Here is a 19,110-nt window from a genome sequence, read left to right on the forward strand (position 1 = left end):
CCATTAATTTTTCTTTTCTTTTTTTTAAATTGCAAACATTTCTAAATGTTTGTATTTTTTCTGTGAAGATGGAATGCTGAGTGTACATTAATGAGAAAAAAAATTACTTTTATGATTTTAGCAAATGACTGCAATGGAACACAGGGTAAAGATTTTAAGGGGTCTGAATACTTTCCCTACCCACTGTGGGGGAGGGGAGGTGGTCCGTGATTAGATGCATGATTTTGGAGTAATATGAATATACGGTAAACACATTGTTCAATAATTTATATTTTGTACAAAATAAGGGGGCAAACTCAACCTAAGCAGCCGTTTTCCACTTGGCACTAGTGTTAGACTCGTCTCCATTTAATAGCGTAGTGTTTTTTTGAGATGGTAAAATGTGCAGGGCACAAGTACCTCCAGCAGGAACCTTTTACTACCAAAATCATGTACAAACAGTTCCATTTAGCATTTTTCTTTTTTCAGTGTTTTTAGAAATCATGTCTGTTGTGCTCCTTGCATGAATATTTTGTATTAGTTACGAGTGTGTATTTTTTTCTTAATATAACTTGTAAACAAGTCTGTGACAAATAAATCAATCATGATACAGGGAAAAAACTTGATATGAGGGTGTCGCGATAGGCTTTCCAAGCTGCATAATGTGCAAGTAAATGTATCTATTTTAGTGCACTGCGGCAAGACCTGAGTACACTGGAAGTATGCGCAGTACTAACTAGACGAGGCAGTGGCGATTGTTTTTGCACATTCATTTTCTACATTGTGGAACCTACAATCGGTGTAATGTTTTAATGTAAGCATCTTTCTTTCCACAACAATGATATGGACATAGCATCATTTTTATGGTAGGTTTATTTGAACAAAGGGAAATACTATTGACAAACTGGTATTTATTTGCCTGTCAAGCTAGTTGTTGACAAGCACTTGATTCAAATAAGAGCTTATTATTTTCATTATATATCATTACCGACTGTATACACAGTAAACACACATACTTTGTCATAAATAAATGCTTGTTTATTGTTCAAATCAGCCCCCCATCTAAAAAAAAGTTTCACACTATGTGAAAAGATTTGTATACTTTTTAAACCAAACTTGAATTTAATTTGATATTTTGTACTAAAACTCATTTTAAATAAATTGGTCAATAATTTCATGTGCAAGTAACACATTTGACATAATTAAGACATGCATTTACAGACATTCCGGAGACACTCCTGACCTGAGATTGAAGCAAGTACAACTGCCTTATAATACAAGGTCAGCACTAAAGCTGCACGCCAGAGGGGAAGAATGAGAATGACTGGGGAAATGTACTAGTCTTACTAGTGCTGGAGCAGGAGGGGGCGAGGAATACGTTTGTGGTAAAATTTCATATGAAGCGCACTGTCATTTAATTGATATTAAAAATATATTTTTTTTTACCATTTCTCTTATTTGAGAACCACTAGTTTAGGACATGCAATTCAAAAGACGAGGCATGTATTTATTTGGCCTAAAAGGGCCATAAATACAATTTTTATTCTATGGATTTATCACCAAGCCACAGAAAAAGTGCACGGCTGTCCACCACAGCACTTGAAACATCTCATTCTGGAACAGCCCAGGCAGACATGAAACCCATTTGAGAAACCTGAAGATGTTCTTCCTGTCTTAGAAAAATAAACGCCAACTGTGTGCAGACCTTGTACACGCAGAGAGGGGTGCGGGGGAGGCTTGAGCTAAAATCAAAACAGGTAAACTATGAAACTTTGTTTCATAAAGCTTGAAGCTGAATGTGCTTTTCTTTTAGCTGCGGGATTGCCTTTGTGCTCCGCTAACTTACTGAACTTCCACTTCGCCCTCGGCTAGATGCTCGTGGAATCATAAATGATGAAATCGAGAGCAGCAAAACAGTAACGGAGGAGTAAGAGCTAGAAGCGAGTGAGCCCTGGATTTTGTAAAGGAAGGCAAGGGTTAAGAGGTCCATGGTGGGCCCCGGTTAAGGTGCTTCATCTGGCCTGGGCAGCCACCTTGCGAATGACGCTCATGATGCGGCTGAAACGCTCACACAGCTCCAGCGTGGAGCAGGCGGGCACCTTTGGGGGGTCGTGGAAGCTTTTGATCTCCGTCGAGCAGTCCAGTAACTTGGGCAGGAAGTCGGTCAGCTTTTCCTGCAGGTTGGCTGTGGACACAAAGGGGGCGGACAGACGACGATAAGAAAACACATAAGTGCATGGAAGGACTTTGCTTGGCTCGTTTTGAGCCTGGAAACTCAGACGGAAAATATTTGGACTAGGATATCGCAAGTGGCAGCACGTCCACAAACACGGTGAAAAGCCAGTAATGGTCTGGATGATAAAAACAGTGGCCAGAACAAACTCTTGCTGGACTGATACGAACCAAACAGATATAAGTTAGGCCTGGGCAATTATTTTGACTCGCGGGGCCAAATTTAGAGAAAAAAATGTGTCTGGGGGCCAGTATATCTAATTTATAGGAACACTAATACAAAACCTCACAATAATGTCTGATTGAATGCTAAAAAGGTTATGACAGACCGCTTTAAAAAACTGAATGGAATTTTAAGTTTTTTTACTGAATGACACACCCAAAATGTACACGACAATAAAGAATGTGGGATTTACAATATTAACTATGACCGATAAAACACTGAATATTGACAACATATGGATGTCACACACCCTCTCGATATTTTACAGTCAAGCAAAACACAACAAAAATGCAACAAACAGTGAAATATGAACGCGATGGGTAAAAAAAACCCCCACCTACAATCTGATACATCACTAAGCTTTAGAACTTTGCTGTAAAAAAATCTCCTTCCGCGTCTGTCCCTGACACCCGCATTTCAGGCTGGCCGCTCTGGAAATACTCTGTGGAAACGCTCCCCACCCACACTGCTTGGTGCCTCGTCTGAGCTGCTGTGACTTAGATTACCATAGTAACTAGTATATCATGCAAAAGCGCAGATTCCAACCATTGAAATATTTGTATAGTTCAAGACTTACAGTAATTTGAGAACATCACTGCACATCATAATAGCAGCTACAGTTTTATTCTTAAATATCTAGAAAAATTATTTGGGAATGTCTGGCGGGCCAGATTGAAAAGCTCAACGGGCCTTAATTTGTTTGATGAAACATTCGATATATATATATATATATATATATATACAGTATATATATATACATATATATATATATATATATATATATATATATATATATATATATATATATATATATATATATATATATACACACACATATATATATATATATATATATATATATATATATATATATATATATATATATATATATATATATATATATATATATATATATATATATATATATATATATATATATATATATATATATATATATACATATACACACACACACACACACAGTCGCGATCAAAAGTTGACATACACTTGTAAAGAACATAATGTCATGGCTGTCTTGAGTTTCCAATAATTTCTACAACTCTTATTTTTTTGTGATAGAGTGATTGGAGCACATACTTGTTGGTCACAAAAAACATTCATGATGTTTGGTTCTTTTATACATTTATTATGGGTCTACTGAACATATAACCAAATCTGCTGAGTCAAAAGTATACATACAGCAATGTTAATATTTGGTTACATGTCCCTTGCCAAGTTTCACTGCAATAAGGCGCTTTTGGTAGCCATTCACAAGCTTCTGGTTGAATTTTTGACCACTCCTCTTGACAAAATTTGTTGGTTTTCTGACATGGACTTTTTTCTTCAGCATTGTCCACACGTTTAAGTCAGGAATTTGGGAAGGCCATTCTAAAACCTTAATTCTAGCCTGATGTAGCCATTCATTTACCACTTTTGACATGTGTTTGGGGTCATTGTCCTGTTGGAACACCCAACTGCGCCCAAGACCCAACCTCCGGGCTGATGATTTTAAATTGTCCTGAAGAATTTGGAGGTAATCCTCTTATTTCATTGTCCCATTTAAAGCACCAGTTCCATTGACAGCAAAACAGGCCCAGAGCATAATACTACCACCACCTTGCTTGACGGTAGGAATGGTGTTCCTGGGATTAAAGGCCTCACCTTTACTCATCCAAACATATTGCTGGGTATTGTGGCCAAACAGCTCAATTATAGAATTAAGGTTTTAGAATGGCCTTCCCAAAGTCCTGACTTAAATGTGTGGACAATGCTGAAGAAACAAGTCCATGTCAGAAAACCAACACATTTTGTCAAGAGGAGTGGTCAAAAATTCAACCAGAAGCTTCTGAATGGCTACCAAAAGCGCCTTTTTGCAGTGAAACTTGCCAAGGGACATGTAACCAAATATTAACATTGCTGTATGTATACTTTTGACTCAGCAGAATTGGTCACATTTTCAGTAGACTCATAATAAATTCATAAAAGAACCAAACTTCATGAATATTTTTGTGACCAACAAATATGTGCTCCAATCACTCTATCACAAAAAAATAAGAGTTGTAGAAAGTATTGGAAACTCAAAGACAGCCATGACATTATGTTCTTTACAAGTGTATGTAAACTTTATATATATATATATATATATACCCAGTATAACCAATAACCTATTTAAAATTAAAGTGTCTTTTCCTGTCAATAACTCACGTTCCATCTCTTGTCCCAGGTAGGAACACCAGCGGTTCCTCATGTCTTCTACTGCTAGCAGGTCCTTGTCTGTGTCATCGACCAGCAGCAGGGGGATGCAGGGCACCACCAACTCATTCATGATTTCCAAACCAGTGGTCACCTCCGGTTCTTCTGCCGACTCAAACATGACCGCTGCTTGCTCGTTTAATTTCTGCGTAACGGTAAACACATTGCACGCGATGACAGTGAGTTCATAAAAACTTTCAACTGCTAAATACGTACAATCAATGCGTGTATGGCTTTATTTTTCACACAAACATTACAAAACATTCAAAGCTGTACTTGAGACATATACAGGTAAAAGCCAGTAAATTAGAATATTTTGAAAAACTTGATTTATTTCAGTAATTGCATTCAAAAGGTGTAACTTGTACATTATATTTATTCATTGCACACAGACTGATGCATTCAAATGTTTATTTCATTTAATTTTGATGATTTGAAGTGGCAACAAATGAAAATCCAAAATTCCGTGTGTCACAAAATTAGAATATTACTTAAGGCTAATACAAAAAAGGGATTTTTAGAAATGTTGGCCAACTGAAAAGTATGAAAATGAAAAATATGAGCATGTACAATACTCAATACTTGGTTGGAGCTCCTTTTGCCTCAATTACTGCGTTAATGCGGCGTGGCATGGAGTCCATGAGTTTCTGGCACTGCTCAGGTGTTATGAGAGCCCAGGTTGCTCTGATAGTGGCCTTCAACTCTTCTGCGTTTTTGGGTCTGGCATTCTGCATCTTCCTTTTCACAATACCCTACAGATTTTCTATGGGGCTAAGGTCAGGGGAGTTGGCGGGCCAATTTAGAACAGAAATACCATGGTCCGTAAACCAGGCACGGGTAGATTTTGCGCTGTGTGCAGGCGCCAAGTCCTGTTGGAACTTGAAATCTCCATCTCCATAGAGCAGGTCAGCAGCAGGAAGCATGAAGTGCTCTAAAACTTGCTGGTAGACGGCTGCGTTGACCCTGGATCTCAGGAAACAGAGTGGACCGACACCAGCAGATGACATGGCACCCCAAACCATCACTGATGGTGGAAACTTTACACTAGACTTCAGGCAACGTGGATCCTGTGCCTCTCCTGTCTTCCTCCAGACTCTGGGACCTCGATTTCCAAAGGAAATGCAACATTTGCTTTCTTCAGAAAACATGACTTTGGACCACTCAGCAGCAGTCCAGCTCTTTTTTCCAGGGTCAACGCAGCCGTCTACCAGCAAGTTTTAGAGCACTTCATGCTTCCTGCTGCTGACCTGCTCTATGGAGATGGAGATTTCAAGTTCCAACAGGACTTGGCGCCTGCACACAGCGCAAAATCTACCCGTGCCTGGTTTACGGACCATGGTATTTCTGTTCTAAATTGGCCCGCCAACTCTCCTGACCTTAGCCCCATAGAAAATCTGTAGGGTATTGTGAAAAGGAAGATGCAGAATGCCAGACCCAAAAACGCAGAAGAGTTGAAGGCCACTATCAGAGAAACCTGGGCTCTCATAACACCTGAGCAGTGCCAGAAACTCATGGACTCCATGCCACGCCGCATTAACGCAGTAATTGAGGCAAAAGGAGCTCCAACCAAGTATTGAGTATTGTACATGCTCATATTTTTCATTTTCATACTTTTCAGTTGGCCAACATTTCTAAAAATCCCTTTTTTGTATTAGCCTTAAGTAATATTCTAATTTTGTGACACACGGAATTTTGGATTTTCATTTGTTGCCACTTCAAATCATCAAAATTAAATAAAATAAACATTTGAATGCATCAGTCTGTGTGCAATGAATAAATATAATGTACAAGTTACACCTTTTGAATGCAATTACTGAAATAAATCAAGTTTTTCCAAAATATTCTAATTTACTGGCTTTTACCTGTATTTACTTCCTGATGAGGAAAGGTACCATTGTATTAGAAGAGATTAGAATGCTCACTTTAGAATTTGTTCTGATCGTGGGTGTAGTATCACATTTTTATCGCTCACTGTGCCATATTGATACAATAGTAGGGGAGGGTACCAAATTTGGTACTTTTATAGGTTTAAGTATGAGTTCAGACCGTACTGAAAAAAATCAAATGGTACTTCATGGTATTTCAGTACCTTTGTTGCACGTGACAATACCTTTGGTTACAGACTCGGTGGTCAAACAGATACATTTGTAGCAGACGCCTCTAAATACCGTAACGTTATTTTTCATGCCAACAAAGCAAGCACACCTGATAGAAAGCACTCAAAAGTAATGCTACACTTTTCAAAATGTGCTAACTTGATGTTAACTTACATTGGATATGCTATTAACATGCTAATAATGATTAGCATTAGCAATTGTACATGGCGTATCAACACCTCCAAATTTGGTAATGACAACTACAACTAAGATGCAGGTTACAATTAAACAGCTGGTGTGTAATAAGTACAATACATAGGGCCTGATTTACTTAACGTTTGTACTAAAACACGTGCAAACCTGATACAACACGCAGAGCTGATCTACTAAATGTGTGCAAAGTCAATTGTGTTTCTTAGTGAGCAGAATAAGGCGTGAAATCAATTTTGTGTCTGTCTACATTAATAGGCAAAATAAATGCTGATCATCAAAACGCCAATGATACTGGGAGGAGAAGATGCAAATATAACTATTTAGCATGCACAATGTAATTTATCAACACTCATTACCGTTTCCAAGCACTATTTTGTGTTTTATTTAACACGTGTCAGAAGGATGTGCAAACTGACAGTTACACACACGGCTGCAGAATCACTGCTTGTGCTGCTCAGACAGATGAGAATCCTCTGTCCTACGTGTGTGTGTATCAACATTTTGGACGGTCAGAAATAAAAAATGAGACCTATGGTCTATTCAGCAATTTCCTTTTATAATTTTATAGCTACTGAAGGACTTAAGGGGATGATTAAAACAAATGTAATGATGCATTTTGGTGTCGATATAGTAATATATTTAGTAAATATATTACTATTTACTAAATATATTACTTTATTCCGACATGAAAAGACGTTTTTCATTATGCATTTTCTTGCGTTTGAGTCATTCCAGATGCTTGAATACGCTGGTGATGCGATCCACAGCCTTGTGCACAAAATTAAGAGTTAGTGTGCATATGTTTCTATTGTCTCGATTGTGATTCAGAAAAGGTGTTACAGATTACAGGTGCGTGTTGTTGGTTCAACACATCGCTCACAGGTATGAACCTGATAACATGAATGTGCAGGAAATGGTCGTCTCGATGGTAAAAGCCACATTTGCACGCAAAATACTCATTTAAATAAGGCGGTGACCACCACTGTCTAATTGCACACGCAGTGTAAGTAGATCTTAGTAAAACGGGCCCTTACAGTGTAAACACTTTGTAAGACTCAACAAAAGACAAGACTGGCAAATTCAACTTAATAGAAAACTGTACTTCGTGACTACTGCCAACTAATGCAATTGTATGCGAGTTCAACAATATCATACACGCAAATGATACTCAGAAGTTTAAGAAAACGAGATATATCAACTGGACAAAAAATTTAATTTAAAATGAAAAAAATTGGATTTCATTGTTAAATACTAACATTTATTACCACATAACACACGCAAAAACACCGTAAATTGGTACCGTTGAGAACTGGTATCGATTCCCAGCAATCAGTTCAAACATGAAAGGTTTAAAAACCATACACACCAATATCGTTATATTTGCTTTCCAATGTCCTCAAAATACAGATAAGAGTGAGTGTCTAAAAGACCAACAAAAAATGTGTTAACATTTGGCTGTTCTGCTACTTGTCAACTTTTTTTTAATAAAAAAAAAGTTTATTCTGTAAAATAAATCAGTAGCTTTGGATTTGACTAAATCTGATTTTACATTAATCACATTAATTAATTTGAGATTATTTAATTTTTATCTCATTGTGGGATTGTATTAGGCCATTTACTGGGTAAAGCTTAAGTTATTTTTCATGTGCTTTTTAAGAATCAGTTGTTGCACAATGAATTGTAAGATAAAAATGTGTTCTGCATAACTGTTTATTGTTGTCAATTTTATTTTGAACCCCAGGACGAATGGGAATCCAAATAGACAAAAACATACATTTGTCCAAATGCTGGTTTTAATGATTCATTGTTCATCTAATATTTCACTATATTGTAGCGTCGAGGAAAGTTGGAGCTGGCATACCCAGCATGCCTTGCAGGCGCTTTTTAGATAACAGTTAAAGTTACGTGTTTGTTGCTAGAGATTAGTTGTTACCCACATAAAATTGTAGTTTATTCTTGTTGTGTTTTCTTAGGGCATTCAATCAATCGCAACTGAACTGTTTGGTTTGTCCTACAAGATGTTTCGCCGATCATCCGAGTAGGCTTCATTAGTTCATGCTAATAGACTTAGATTGGTCAGATTTAGTCCACTAGATCATTCAATCTGATCCAGTTGTGATCGATTGAATGCCCTGAGATGATAAAGACCTGGATGAATGGGAACATTCATAGACATTCTTGTTGTGTGTTAACTTACCTCTTCCGGGTTGAGCTGTTTATGTTTTGGTTCACTAGTGAGTAAGATTGTTGTTTTGTGATCGTCTGTCCATTTGTCAAACTAGCTATTGGCTATTGCTTGCAAATTAAAGAGCAACTTTCTTAACCTTAAAGAGGAACAATAAACATTTTTTTGGAATTTTGCCTTTTGTTCACAATCATTATGAGAGACAAGAACACACGTGTCTATTTTTTTTTAAAAGGATTTCAGATGATAAAAAACACTTGCAAGATGCGGCTAATGGGAGTTGCCGTTGTAGCCTTCAAAGCTCTCCAAAACCACTTCAAAACCCTCATCAACGTTTTATATATGTAGTAACAGACACGATCATTACAATATGTAATATGTACAATATTTACCGTATTTTTATCATCTTATGCACAGTTGGAGCTAATTATTTGGCACATTTATTTTCATTTCCGTAGCAGCGCACTTCCGACTTCCCGCAACAAATATGTTCCTACTGCCTGAGTCAAAGATGAGTGTATTTTCTAATCATGGCAGACTTGGTAATAGCTGTGTACAAAAAACATGAAATGTGGGCTTATACTTTACAGATACTGTAAAATGATTGTTCATGTTTTTCAGTCAGTACAGATTGGTGACTTATCGCAGTGTTGTGCATTACAAACTCAAACCCATTTTGTGCTGACGTAGAAGCTGATCTTTTTCCGTAGTTAGCTTTTACGGCTAATACCGAAGCATGCCGATGTGTTACTATGCTAGAAAAAGAGTTCCTCAGTGTTTGCTCATACAGTAACAATGTCGCTACAGCTTGGTTATTATACAGGTTACGGAACATAAATAAAATGTTGGTGATGGTTTTTGAATGCATTCTTAAAGTAATTTAGAAGTAGAATTGATTGCGCCCATTGCTAGTTACCACGAATGAGCCAATTTGTATGTTAGAAAGTGAAAAAACCCCAAAAACTTTTGTCTTCTTGTCTCTCATGATTGTGAACAATAGGCCAAATTACCCCTAAAAAAGTGCAGTTAACCAAGCTGATGTGCCTCTGACAATGCAGATTAAACGATGACATCTACTGTCCGAAATTCTAATTACAAGTTACCCAGACTGTCATGTTATGTGTTTTTGTGAGCGAAGGTGAGTAGATAGGGTCAGGGGGAAAAAATAGTTAAATCTTTCTAAATGTATAGGGATCACTGGTCTTGGAAAAATTGAGTTAAGATTCAGGCAGTGATCTTTCAACTACGTACAGTATATAATGTGCCTTAAACTGATGATTGCCAATGAATGTATAATTGTATGTACATTGAACCTGAGTGATGATTAATAAGCAAAAGATTGTTACTGCAACTCACAGAAACTGTCCCCAAAGTTAGCCTAAAAAAGACCTGGGGCTTTTAAAAATGCACAAGGTTTGCCAAAGACGACCTGAGGGCTAAAACAATCTGTGAGGATATGATGGCGCTGGATGATCATCGTTGAAGATACTGGCTTTTATCAGTAAAAATCTACACATACACTTTGTCTAATCCACCTTAGAGCCTTTCTTACCTACTGGTGTTTGTTGACATTTGTATTGTTATAGACATTTAGGAACCTTACAAAATCTCCTGTGGTGAAAACCAATTTTTGTATATATATACCCTTGTAGAACAGACATGGTTTACAGTTTATGGTACTAATTGTGCACAGCCAAGGGAGCTTAAGATAGGATAGAGACTTTTAGTAATGTTCTTGGACAAAACAACAAGCTCCACTAAATTCAGTGACCTACTAATCTGAGAGAAAAATAAAGTTTTCGGTAAAAAAAACAAGCTTGTCATTGTTAGTTGTGTTTTTGATTAAGGAAAGAGCAGGAGGCAAACAACTGAGCCAGAGGTTCTGGACAAAGATCTGAGAAAACCAAATTAGACTGTCCCCAGCCAAGTTTTGAGGTGAGCTGAGGCCTCATGTTAATGTGTTTACACTCACTGACCCTCCAACCTTCTATTACCATTCCAAGGATAACATAATGAGCACAATGGTAGCGTAAGGTTACGGAGTGCAGACTGCGAAAGACCAGTGCAAAGCAGATGACAAACATATTAACAGCTCGAATCAAGGGTTCATATCAAAGTCTGGAGGGGATTTTCATTGTCGTCTGTTGGATGAAAACCATTCAAAATAAAATGTTCAGTGGGTAAATCAAGGCTATGATATTATACTACAATGGTTGAATTTTGAGGAGGGGTTCTGGTCATGTTAGTCGAGTCACTCAGAAGAAGTCTGATAAAGATTAAAGGGAGTTACAAAGACATGAACGAGATCGAATTCAACACTAGACACAAAAGTTCACTCTCCCACACAAATCTTTCAGAAAATATTCTCAAGAACAGTCCATTTTAGAGCAAGATTTGTCTCACCAGCAAACAATCCCGACGGTAATGACCAAGAAGCTCTTCGTCATGCCCTCGATACAGCCCCTTTGTCAAAAGCTCCTTGTTGTACTGGAACGAGTATATCAGGTACATCAGCGCCTCCACATAACTGAAAAGGAAAATATATAGTCACAAACAACATTAGGTAAAAAAGTACATTCTTCTCAAATAAGTACTTCTCCAATAGTGGGGCAGGGGGACTCTCAGTATTAGTGTCTTTATTCACACTTAAACAATGCACAAGCTTACAGCTATGTAGGTGGCAGCAGTGTTTAAAGTAGTCAACAGGCTGCCTGTTCAACCCAGTAGAAGAAGCACACAGGAATGCCGGAACAAAAAGAAAATTATAGGAGGCGTCAGAGGCAAGGAAAATAAGAGGCGCTAACTATTAAGAAAATAACAGAATATATGACAACATACATGTTGACTGTGTGAATACGAGGTGTGTCCTGAAACCAATATTGAAATCAAGAAGTCCTGCAGCATGTTAACTTTTATCGAAGCTGGACAGCCAGTTAATGTCTAGATGTCGTCCTGTCCTCTTGTATTTTAATCAAGTCATTTACAAAAGGTAAACATGGTAGTGTAGGCTACTAAAAGCTAGCGGCTACACAATAGCACACAAGCTAGGCATATGTAATAAGTGTCCTTCATTAAACAATATTGCAGTCTAAAACAGCACATTCGTCAATATAAATAAGTATCAAATAGTTATTGTTGAATATTACTTACACATAAAAAGTCTTAAAGGCAAAGCATAATTAGAAAGGATCCATTGAACTCGTCAGCATCGCTCAACTGACTGTGTCATGAGCTTAACTTGATCAATTATTGTGGCTACTATGTACCTGCAAAAAAAAATCAATTACCACTCCACTTTAACTTAAAGGGGTTATATTATGATTTTTTTCTACATTTAAAGCACTTCCTTGGAATGGTGGTTCTTTGGTCAAAGTTTTGCATTAATTATGTTTTACAGATCTTTTTCAAGCCACTGTCTGATTGTCTCTCCACCCTCGGCCGCCCACCAACTCTCGGCCAGTGTCCAGTCTGCACAGTCCCAAAGGGTCCCAAACCAAAATGCAAAAAAAAAAAAAAACGTGAAAACAAAAGGGAAACATCAGGAACACAAAAGGATGACACAAGAGCACAGAGCTCCTGCCACCAGCAGCCACTACAGCGGCGCCATCTTGGGAAAAAAAAACCCACCTCCAAAACATTCCTCCTTGTTGGGAAAACAAATGTTCCTATTTTGTTTTCGTAGAAATTCTCGGTTTTCCCGATATTCCAGGAATTCCGAAATACCCATGCTCAATTCAAACTGCTACCACGTCAACATTTTTCAACCGATTCCAAAAATTCGAACACCAACCCATTCATATCATCTAGGAGAATTGTGCTAGTATCAATATTTTCAAAAATTTAAGTTTTTTTTCGAAAATCCCAAATTTCCAGTAAATTCATTCAAATTAATGGACTTATTCATAGTACTACAATGCCCTAAATTCTCAAAATTTGACACCATCAGACTTTTAAACCATCCACTCACATAACTGTTCTGATATATTGAACGCAAAACATGTTTTCCCTTTCCCATTGACAATGAATGCTTTATTATCTGATCTACTGCATATCCCACATTTCTTATCCGATTTGAACCGTTGCACCATCCACACACTCCGCTCGCCCTGGACATTCTAGCCAGCATCTTTCCCGGTTTGGAAAATTCCCTGATTATCCGGAATTACCAGCAATTTCCCCCCATTGAATATGAACAAGTAATGTACAAACCTCTCCATAACCCACATTTCTCAACCTATTCGAACCGTTCCAATCAAGGAGGGCGTGTAAAAAAGGTTGTCCCCCCAACGGGTGTGGGGTAAGGCAGTGCTGTGTAGCAGCTCCTGAACTCATTAATTGCATCATTGACTACTTGTCACGTTTCTGCGAACAGATCCGTAACTTGGTAACTACAGCCTCTGTCATAGTCCCTTTGGAGACCATTGTGGCGACACCGGCACATATCCTGGGAGACAAAGCTTCGGGTTTACAATGTTTCTGTCATCTCCATTCTTCTGTGCGGCTCCAAAACATGGCCGCTGAATACCACACTGGCGGCTAGGCTTCAAGGTTTTGATACGAGGGCACTCAGGAGAATTAAAGGCATCACATGGACCCAGCATGTCATAAACCACACTTTAGGAGACTAAACCCAACAGCTCCCAGCATCCCATCTCGCAGCAATTAGGCGGGTACGCTGGTATGGCCAGGTCATCCGCCTGCCCGTGGAACATCCAACGAGTACCATCCTAACTTTCAATCCCTAGCAAGCAGATTGCAAATGACCCAGAGGTGCCCGAACACCCACTGACTGGATGTAATAGTCCAGAACCTTAAAGCCTGTAACGTGAGTCTGGCACAAGTGCAACTCTTTGCACACAATAAACCCAAATGGACAAACCTTGTTGCCACAGTTAACTCTACGCGCCATGAAGTGCAAGAGGACTAAAGAAAAAAAAGAAGGGTGAGTGGTAGGACATACAATAATTGAGAAGAACTGTTTTAAAGGAACAAGGAACATGGTGCACACTATCAGGTCAAATTCCTTGTGTTTTAACTTGGCCAATACATCTGATTCTGATATACGCTTAATGTGGAACTTGCTGCCCACTACAACCAGGTGAGTTTTAAAGGAAGGATGTCAGGCAATGACCTTATCTTAGTTCGGTGCTTTTCAATTATTTTCGGTCATGACCCCCCCTATATTAAAATTACTATTGAGAACTTGATAACATTTATTTATTTATCTGTACAATACACTGAGTTATATTCTTTGGATATACCACTGACAAAGACTATTTTTTTCTTTTTGTTCTTGTCACAGACTTTTCAATCTCTTCTTCTATGTTAGCGCTTAACACGTGTGTAATGTGTCCTTATGACTTGTAATGGGTGGAACAGAGAGCCTGTTGATTACATTGAGCACTGCTGCCACTTAGCTGCAGGCTTGTGTATCATTCTAACACGAATATTAGAGTGTAGACACAAATGATAAAAATCTCCCCTGCAGCTCGCAACTCCGTACTGGGTCCCAATCCATTATTTGAGAAAAACGGTCTTTAGCCATGCCCACACGAATACGGATACATTAAAAACTCGTACTTTTGTGCTTAAAAACTCAGTTTTTATAAATTAAACTTTAATAAGTAATACTAACTTGAAGTTCTTTGACACTTTACAAAATGTATTTATATCAGGCATGTGATTTGAACTTAGAAAATGGATGGATGGATGGATGGAAAAAAACTGAAAATAAGCCGGTGATCTGGGGGCGCTGGTCCCCAGCCAGGTGGGAGGACAAGGGGGAAAACCACATGTGTTAACCTACTCTATACAGTATTTTACAACCTTACTAGTATTCACTTCACAGCCACAGATGGTTCATCTAGTTTTATTTACATTATTTACACATTACTTTGGTTCATTCACATATTACTTTGGCATTTTTGCTTTGATGGCTCTGACATGAGCCTTCCTGGCAAATTTCTGAACAGCTTGCATTTTCCTTTTTGTTTCTGCTTTAGTGGATTCTGCCTTGGATTTTATAGCCAATTTCTGTCTCTTCAACTCCCTCTCCACTTATAACTGCTACAAATGCAAAAATCATAAAGAGTACAAACAATGTTTATTCGATTAGCTAACTTCCTTTATCTGAATCATAATTTGTGATTTATAGCATGATATATATATATACAAATATATTGCAGTCATGTTGTTTGTTTCAAAATTAATCAACTATTCATTATCAAAATATAAACAGTAGAAATAATGAACAAAATGTCAGCTACTGTCTTGTTCTAAAACACAAATGAAAATGAAATTCAGCATTTAGACAAGCTATATATACTGTAGCAAAATTCATCAAATGTCTGTCACAATCATGTGTGTTCTTAAATGTGTATTCCACATATTCAATGTCGAGAGCAGTTTTGATTTGGGCTTACATAGTAAAAAAGTAAAATGAATGTGTTGGAGTTTTTTTTTTATCCAGAAGGATACACTTGTCCAAATGTAGCTAAGTACCGTATTTTTCGGACTATAAGTCGCAGTTTTTTTCATAGTTTGGCCGGGGGTGCGACTTATACTCAGGAGCGACTTATGTGTGAAATTATTAACACATTACCGTAAAATATCAAATAATATTATTTAGCTCATTCACGTAAGAGACTAGACGTATAAGATTTCATGGGATTTAGCGAATAGGAGTGACAGATTGTTTGGTAAACGTATAGCATGTTCTATATGTTATAGTTATTTGAATGACTCTTACCATAATATGTTACGTTAACATACCAGGCACGTTCTCAGTTGGTTATTTATGCGTCATATAACGTACACTTATTCAGCCTGTTGTTCACTATTCTTTATTCTTTAAAATCCCGGTCAGACCTCCAGCTGGGGAGATCATTTTTGACAAGAAAGACTTTTTAGTTTGTGTGACAAGAAAAGTGCGACAATACCTCATGTTTTAACCCTTATTTAACAACAGAACATTTAAGTTATGTTGGTTTCATTTTGTGCCGTGGCACATGTGTGCCACGGCACAAAAGCATGTGTGCTTCAAAACACACCTGGGCAACTAAAAAAAACATTCTATATTTTCTGGGCTTCATGTAATTAGGTGTGAGCTGATTTAAAAAAACAATGTACACTTCAATGTACATGTAATACAAACCCTGTTTCCATATGAGTTGGAAATTGTGTTAGATGTAAATATAAACGGAATACAATGATTTGCAAATCATTTTCAACCCATATTCAGTTGAATATGCTACACAGACAACATATTTGATGTTCAAACTGATAAAACAATTTTTTTTTGCAAATAATCATTAACTTTAGAATTTGATGCCAGCAACACGTGACAAAGAAGTTGGGAAAGGTGGCAATAAATACTGATAAAGTTGAGGAATGCTCATCAAACACTTATTTGGAACATCCCACAGGTGAACAGGCAAATTGGGAACAGGTGGGTGCCATGATTGGGTATAAAAGTAGATTCCATGAAATGCTAAGTCATTCACAAACAAGGATGGGGCGAGGGTCACCACTTTGTCAACAAATGCGTGAGCAAATTGTTGAACAGTTTAAGAAAAACCTTTCTCAACCAGCTATTGCAAGGAATTATGGGATTTCACCATCTACGGTCTTCATCAAAGGGTTCAGAGAACCTGGAGAAATCACTGCACGTAAGGCTAAGCCCGTGACCTTCGATCCCTCAGGCTGTATTGCATCAACAAGCAACATCAGTGTGTAAAGGATATCACCACATGGGCACAGGAACACTTCAGAAACCCACTGTCAGTAACTAAAGTTGGTCGCTACATCTGTAAGTGCAAGTTAAAACTCTCCTATGCAAGGCGAAAACCATTTATCAACAACACCCATAAACGCCGTCGGCTTCGCTTGGCCTGAGCTCATGTAAGATGGACTGATACAAAGTGGAAAAGTGTTCTGTGGTCTGACGAGTCCACATTTCAAATTGTTTTTGGAAACTGGACGTCGTGCCCTCCGGACCAAGGAGGAAAAGAACCATCCGGATTGTTATAGGCGCAAAGTTGAAAAGCCAGCATCTGTGATGGTATGGGGGTGTATTAGTGCCCAAGACATGGGTAAATTACACATCTGTGAAGACGCCATTAATGCTGAAAGGTACATACAGGTTTTGGAGCAACATGGTTGCCATCCAAGCAACGTTACCATGGACACCCCTGCTTATTTCAGCAAGACAATGCCTAGCCACGTGTTACATCAATGTGGCTTCATAGTAAAAGAGTGCGGGTACTAGACTGGCCTGCCTGTAGTCCAGACCTGTCTCCCATTGAAATAGTATGGCGCATTATGAAGCCTAAAATACCACAACGGAGACCCCCGGACTGTTGAACAACTTAAGCTGTACATCAAGCAAGAATGGGAAAGAATTCCACCTGAGAAGCTTAAAAAATGTGTCTCCTCAGTTCGCAAATGTTTACTGAGTGTTGTTAAAATGAAAGGCCATCTAACACAGTGGTGAACATGCCCTTTCCCAACTACTTTGGCACGTGTTGCAGTCATGAAATTCTAAGTTAATTATTATTTGCAAAAAAAAAATAAAGTTTATGAGTTTGAACATCAAATATCTTGTCTTTGTAGTGCATTCAATTGAATATGGGTTGAAAAGGATTTGCAAATCATTGTATTCCGTTTATATTTAAATCTAACACAATTTCCCAACTCATATGGAAACGGGGTTTGTATATCACTGTCAATGATGTCGAGGAATTATAATGCTATCAAGTCAGCTGTGGCAGCTTTTCGGGCATATGATTGGACACAGTGTGTACGACAGCCGGTGAATGCGTTTTCGTGTGGATGTAAATCATTTTAACACCAGAGAGGCATTTTTTTCAAAGTATCCATGTTTGTGTGGACATGGCATAATAAGCTCTATGAAATAGACAGATTGGATCGTACTTTGTCTTGTGGAAGAGCTCCAAACCAGTGATCATGAAACTGGTTGTCTCACGGAAGTTCCTGTAGTCCTGGTGCCATGTCTGTTTGGATCACACGGGGTACGCCCGATGAGATTATCAGATTTCAGAAATAATGCTGACTTTCCTTGATCCAGCATTGTTATGTAACTATGCCAAAGCAATGAAAAGCATCCGAACAGGTTTTACAAGTGAAAATTTTGCTGACCTCATACTCGTCCATGTTGACCTCTTCGGGCTTAATCAGGTCCAGTTTTGCACATGCCACATGCATAATGCTTTTGCATCTGTTAGGGAGGAAAGGTAGTAGTCAGAAAATCTTGTGGCAACTGATAGTGAGTCACAGATGAAGAGCTCTAGCCTGCCCCTAGGCCATAACGAGGCCTAATAAATCACACTGTAGTGCTGTGGAAAAGTAAAACACTCCTCTGGTGGCTCTTATTGAGGCCACAGCGCACATAAATCTAATTATCTTGCTTAAAATAGAGAAGTGACAAATACATTTTTCACTCAAGAATTTGGGTTGAGGACAGTAAAGCGCGAGAAAAAGATGAAGTAAGTAACCTGTACCTTACTGCAAAACAAAAGGGAATAATGGAAAAATGATTGCAATGTTGTTATTAGACATTATGTCTTTTATGATTGATGCTTTTAACTCAAGGTGAAAAGACAGTAAAGTAATGCAGTAGTTAGTCTTGGCCAAAAAGCAGACAGGCTGCCACACAATCACACTCAGTTTCTGCTAACCTCTGCTGGCCATTTTGTAAATGAAAAATGCCTGCTGTGAAAACACTTAATGGTATTGTTGAGTTTACTTTGCTACTGTAGTAAAAGAAAACCCACATTCTGCTTCTCTTTGCACCCTCAGTGTAGAATAGATAGCAATAGTTGCTTCAGCTATCCAAGTGTGACAGAACTAAACATTGTCAAAAAAACAGAGAGTAAACTACCATAGGAAAACAAATTTCGTTTCATGGACAG

At 38.1% G+C, this 19,110-nt stretch overlaps 1 protein-coding gene across 3 annotated transcripts in view; it reads right to left on the minus strand.

The window, feature by feature from the left end:
• Positions 1-978: 978 nt before the first annotated feature.
• usp25 (ubiquitin specific peptidase 25) overlaps positions 979-19,110 on the minus strand; it is a 79,564-nt gene continuing 61,432 nt past the window's right edge. The window contains exons 22-26 of one of the 3 annotated variants that reach the window (XM_062048399.1): positions 18,338-18,416; positions 18,113-18,192; positions 11,585-11,708; positions 4,640-4,832; positions 979-2,164 (exon numbers count right to left, since the gene is read on the minus strand). In XM_062048399.1, coding sequence (XP_061904383.1) covers positions 1,992-2,164; positions 4,640-4,832; positions 11,585-11,708; positions 18,113-18,192; positions 18,338-18,416 — 649 coding nt within the window. In that variant the 3' untranslated portion in view covers positions 979-1,991. The remainder of the gene's footprint in view (positions 2,165-4,639; positions 4,833-11,584; positions 11,709-18,112; positions 18,193-18,337; positions 18,417-19,110) is intronic. The other 2 variants (XM_062048397.1, XM_062048398.1) reach the window with 2 other exon arrangements.

The sequence above is a fragment of the Entelurus aequoreus genome, linkage group LG05 (genome assembly GCF_033978785.1).
Source record: "Entelurus aequoreus isolate RoL-2023_Sb linkage group LG05, RoL_Eaeq_v1.1, whole genome shotgun sequence".
NCBI lineage: Eukaryota > Metazoa > Chordata > Actinopteri > Syngnathiformes > Syngnathidae > Entelurus > Entelurus aequoreus.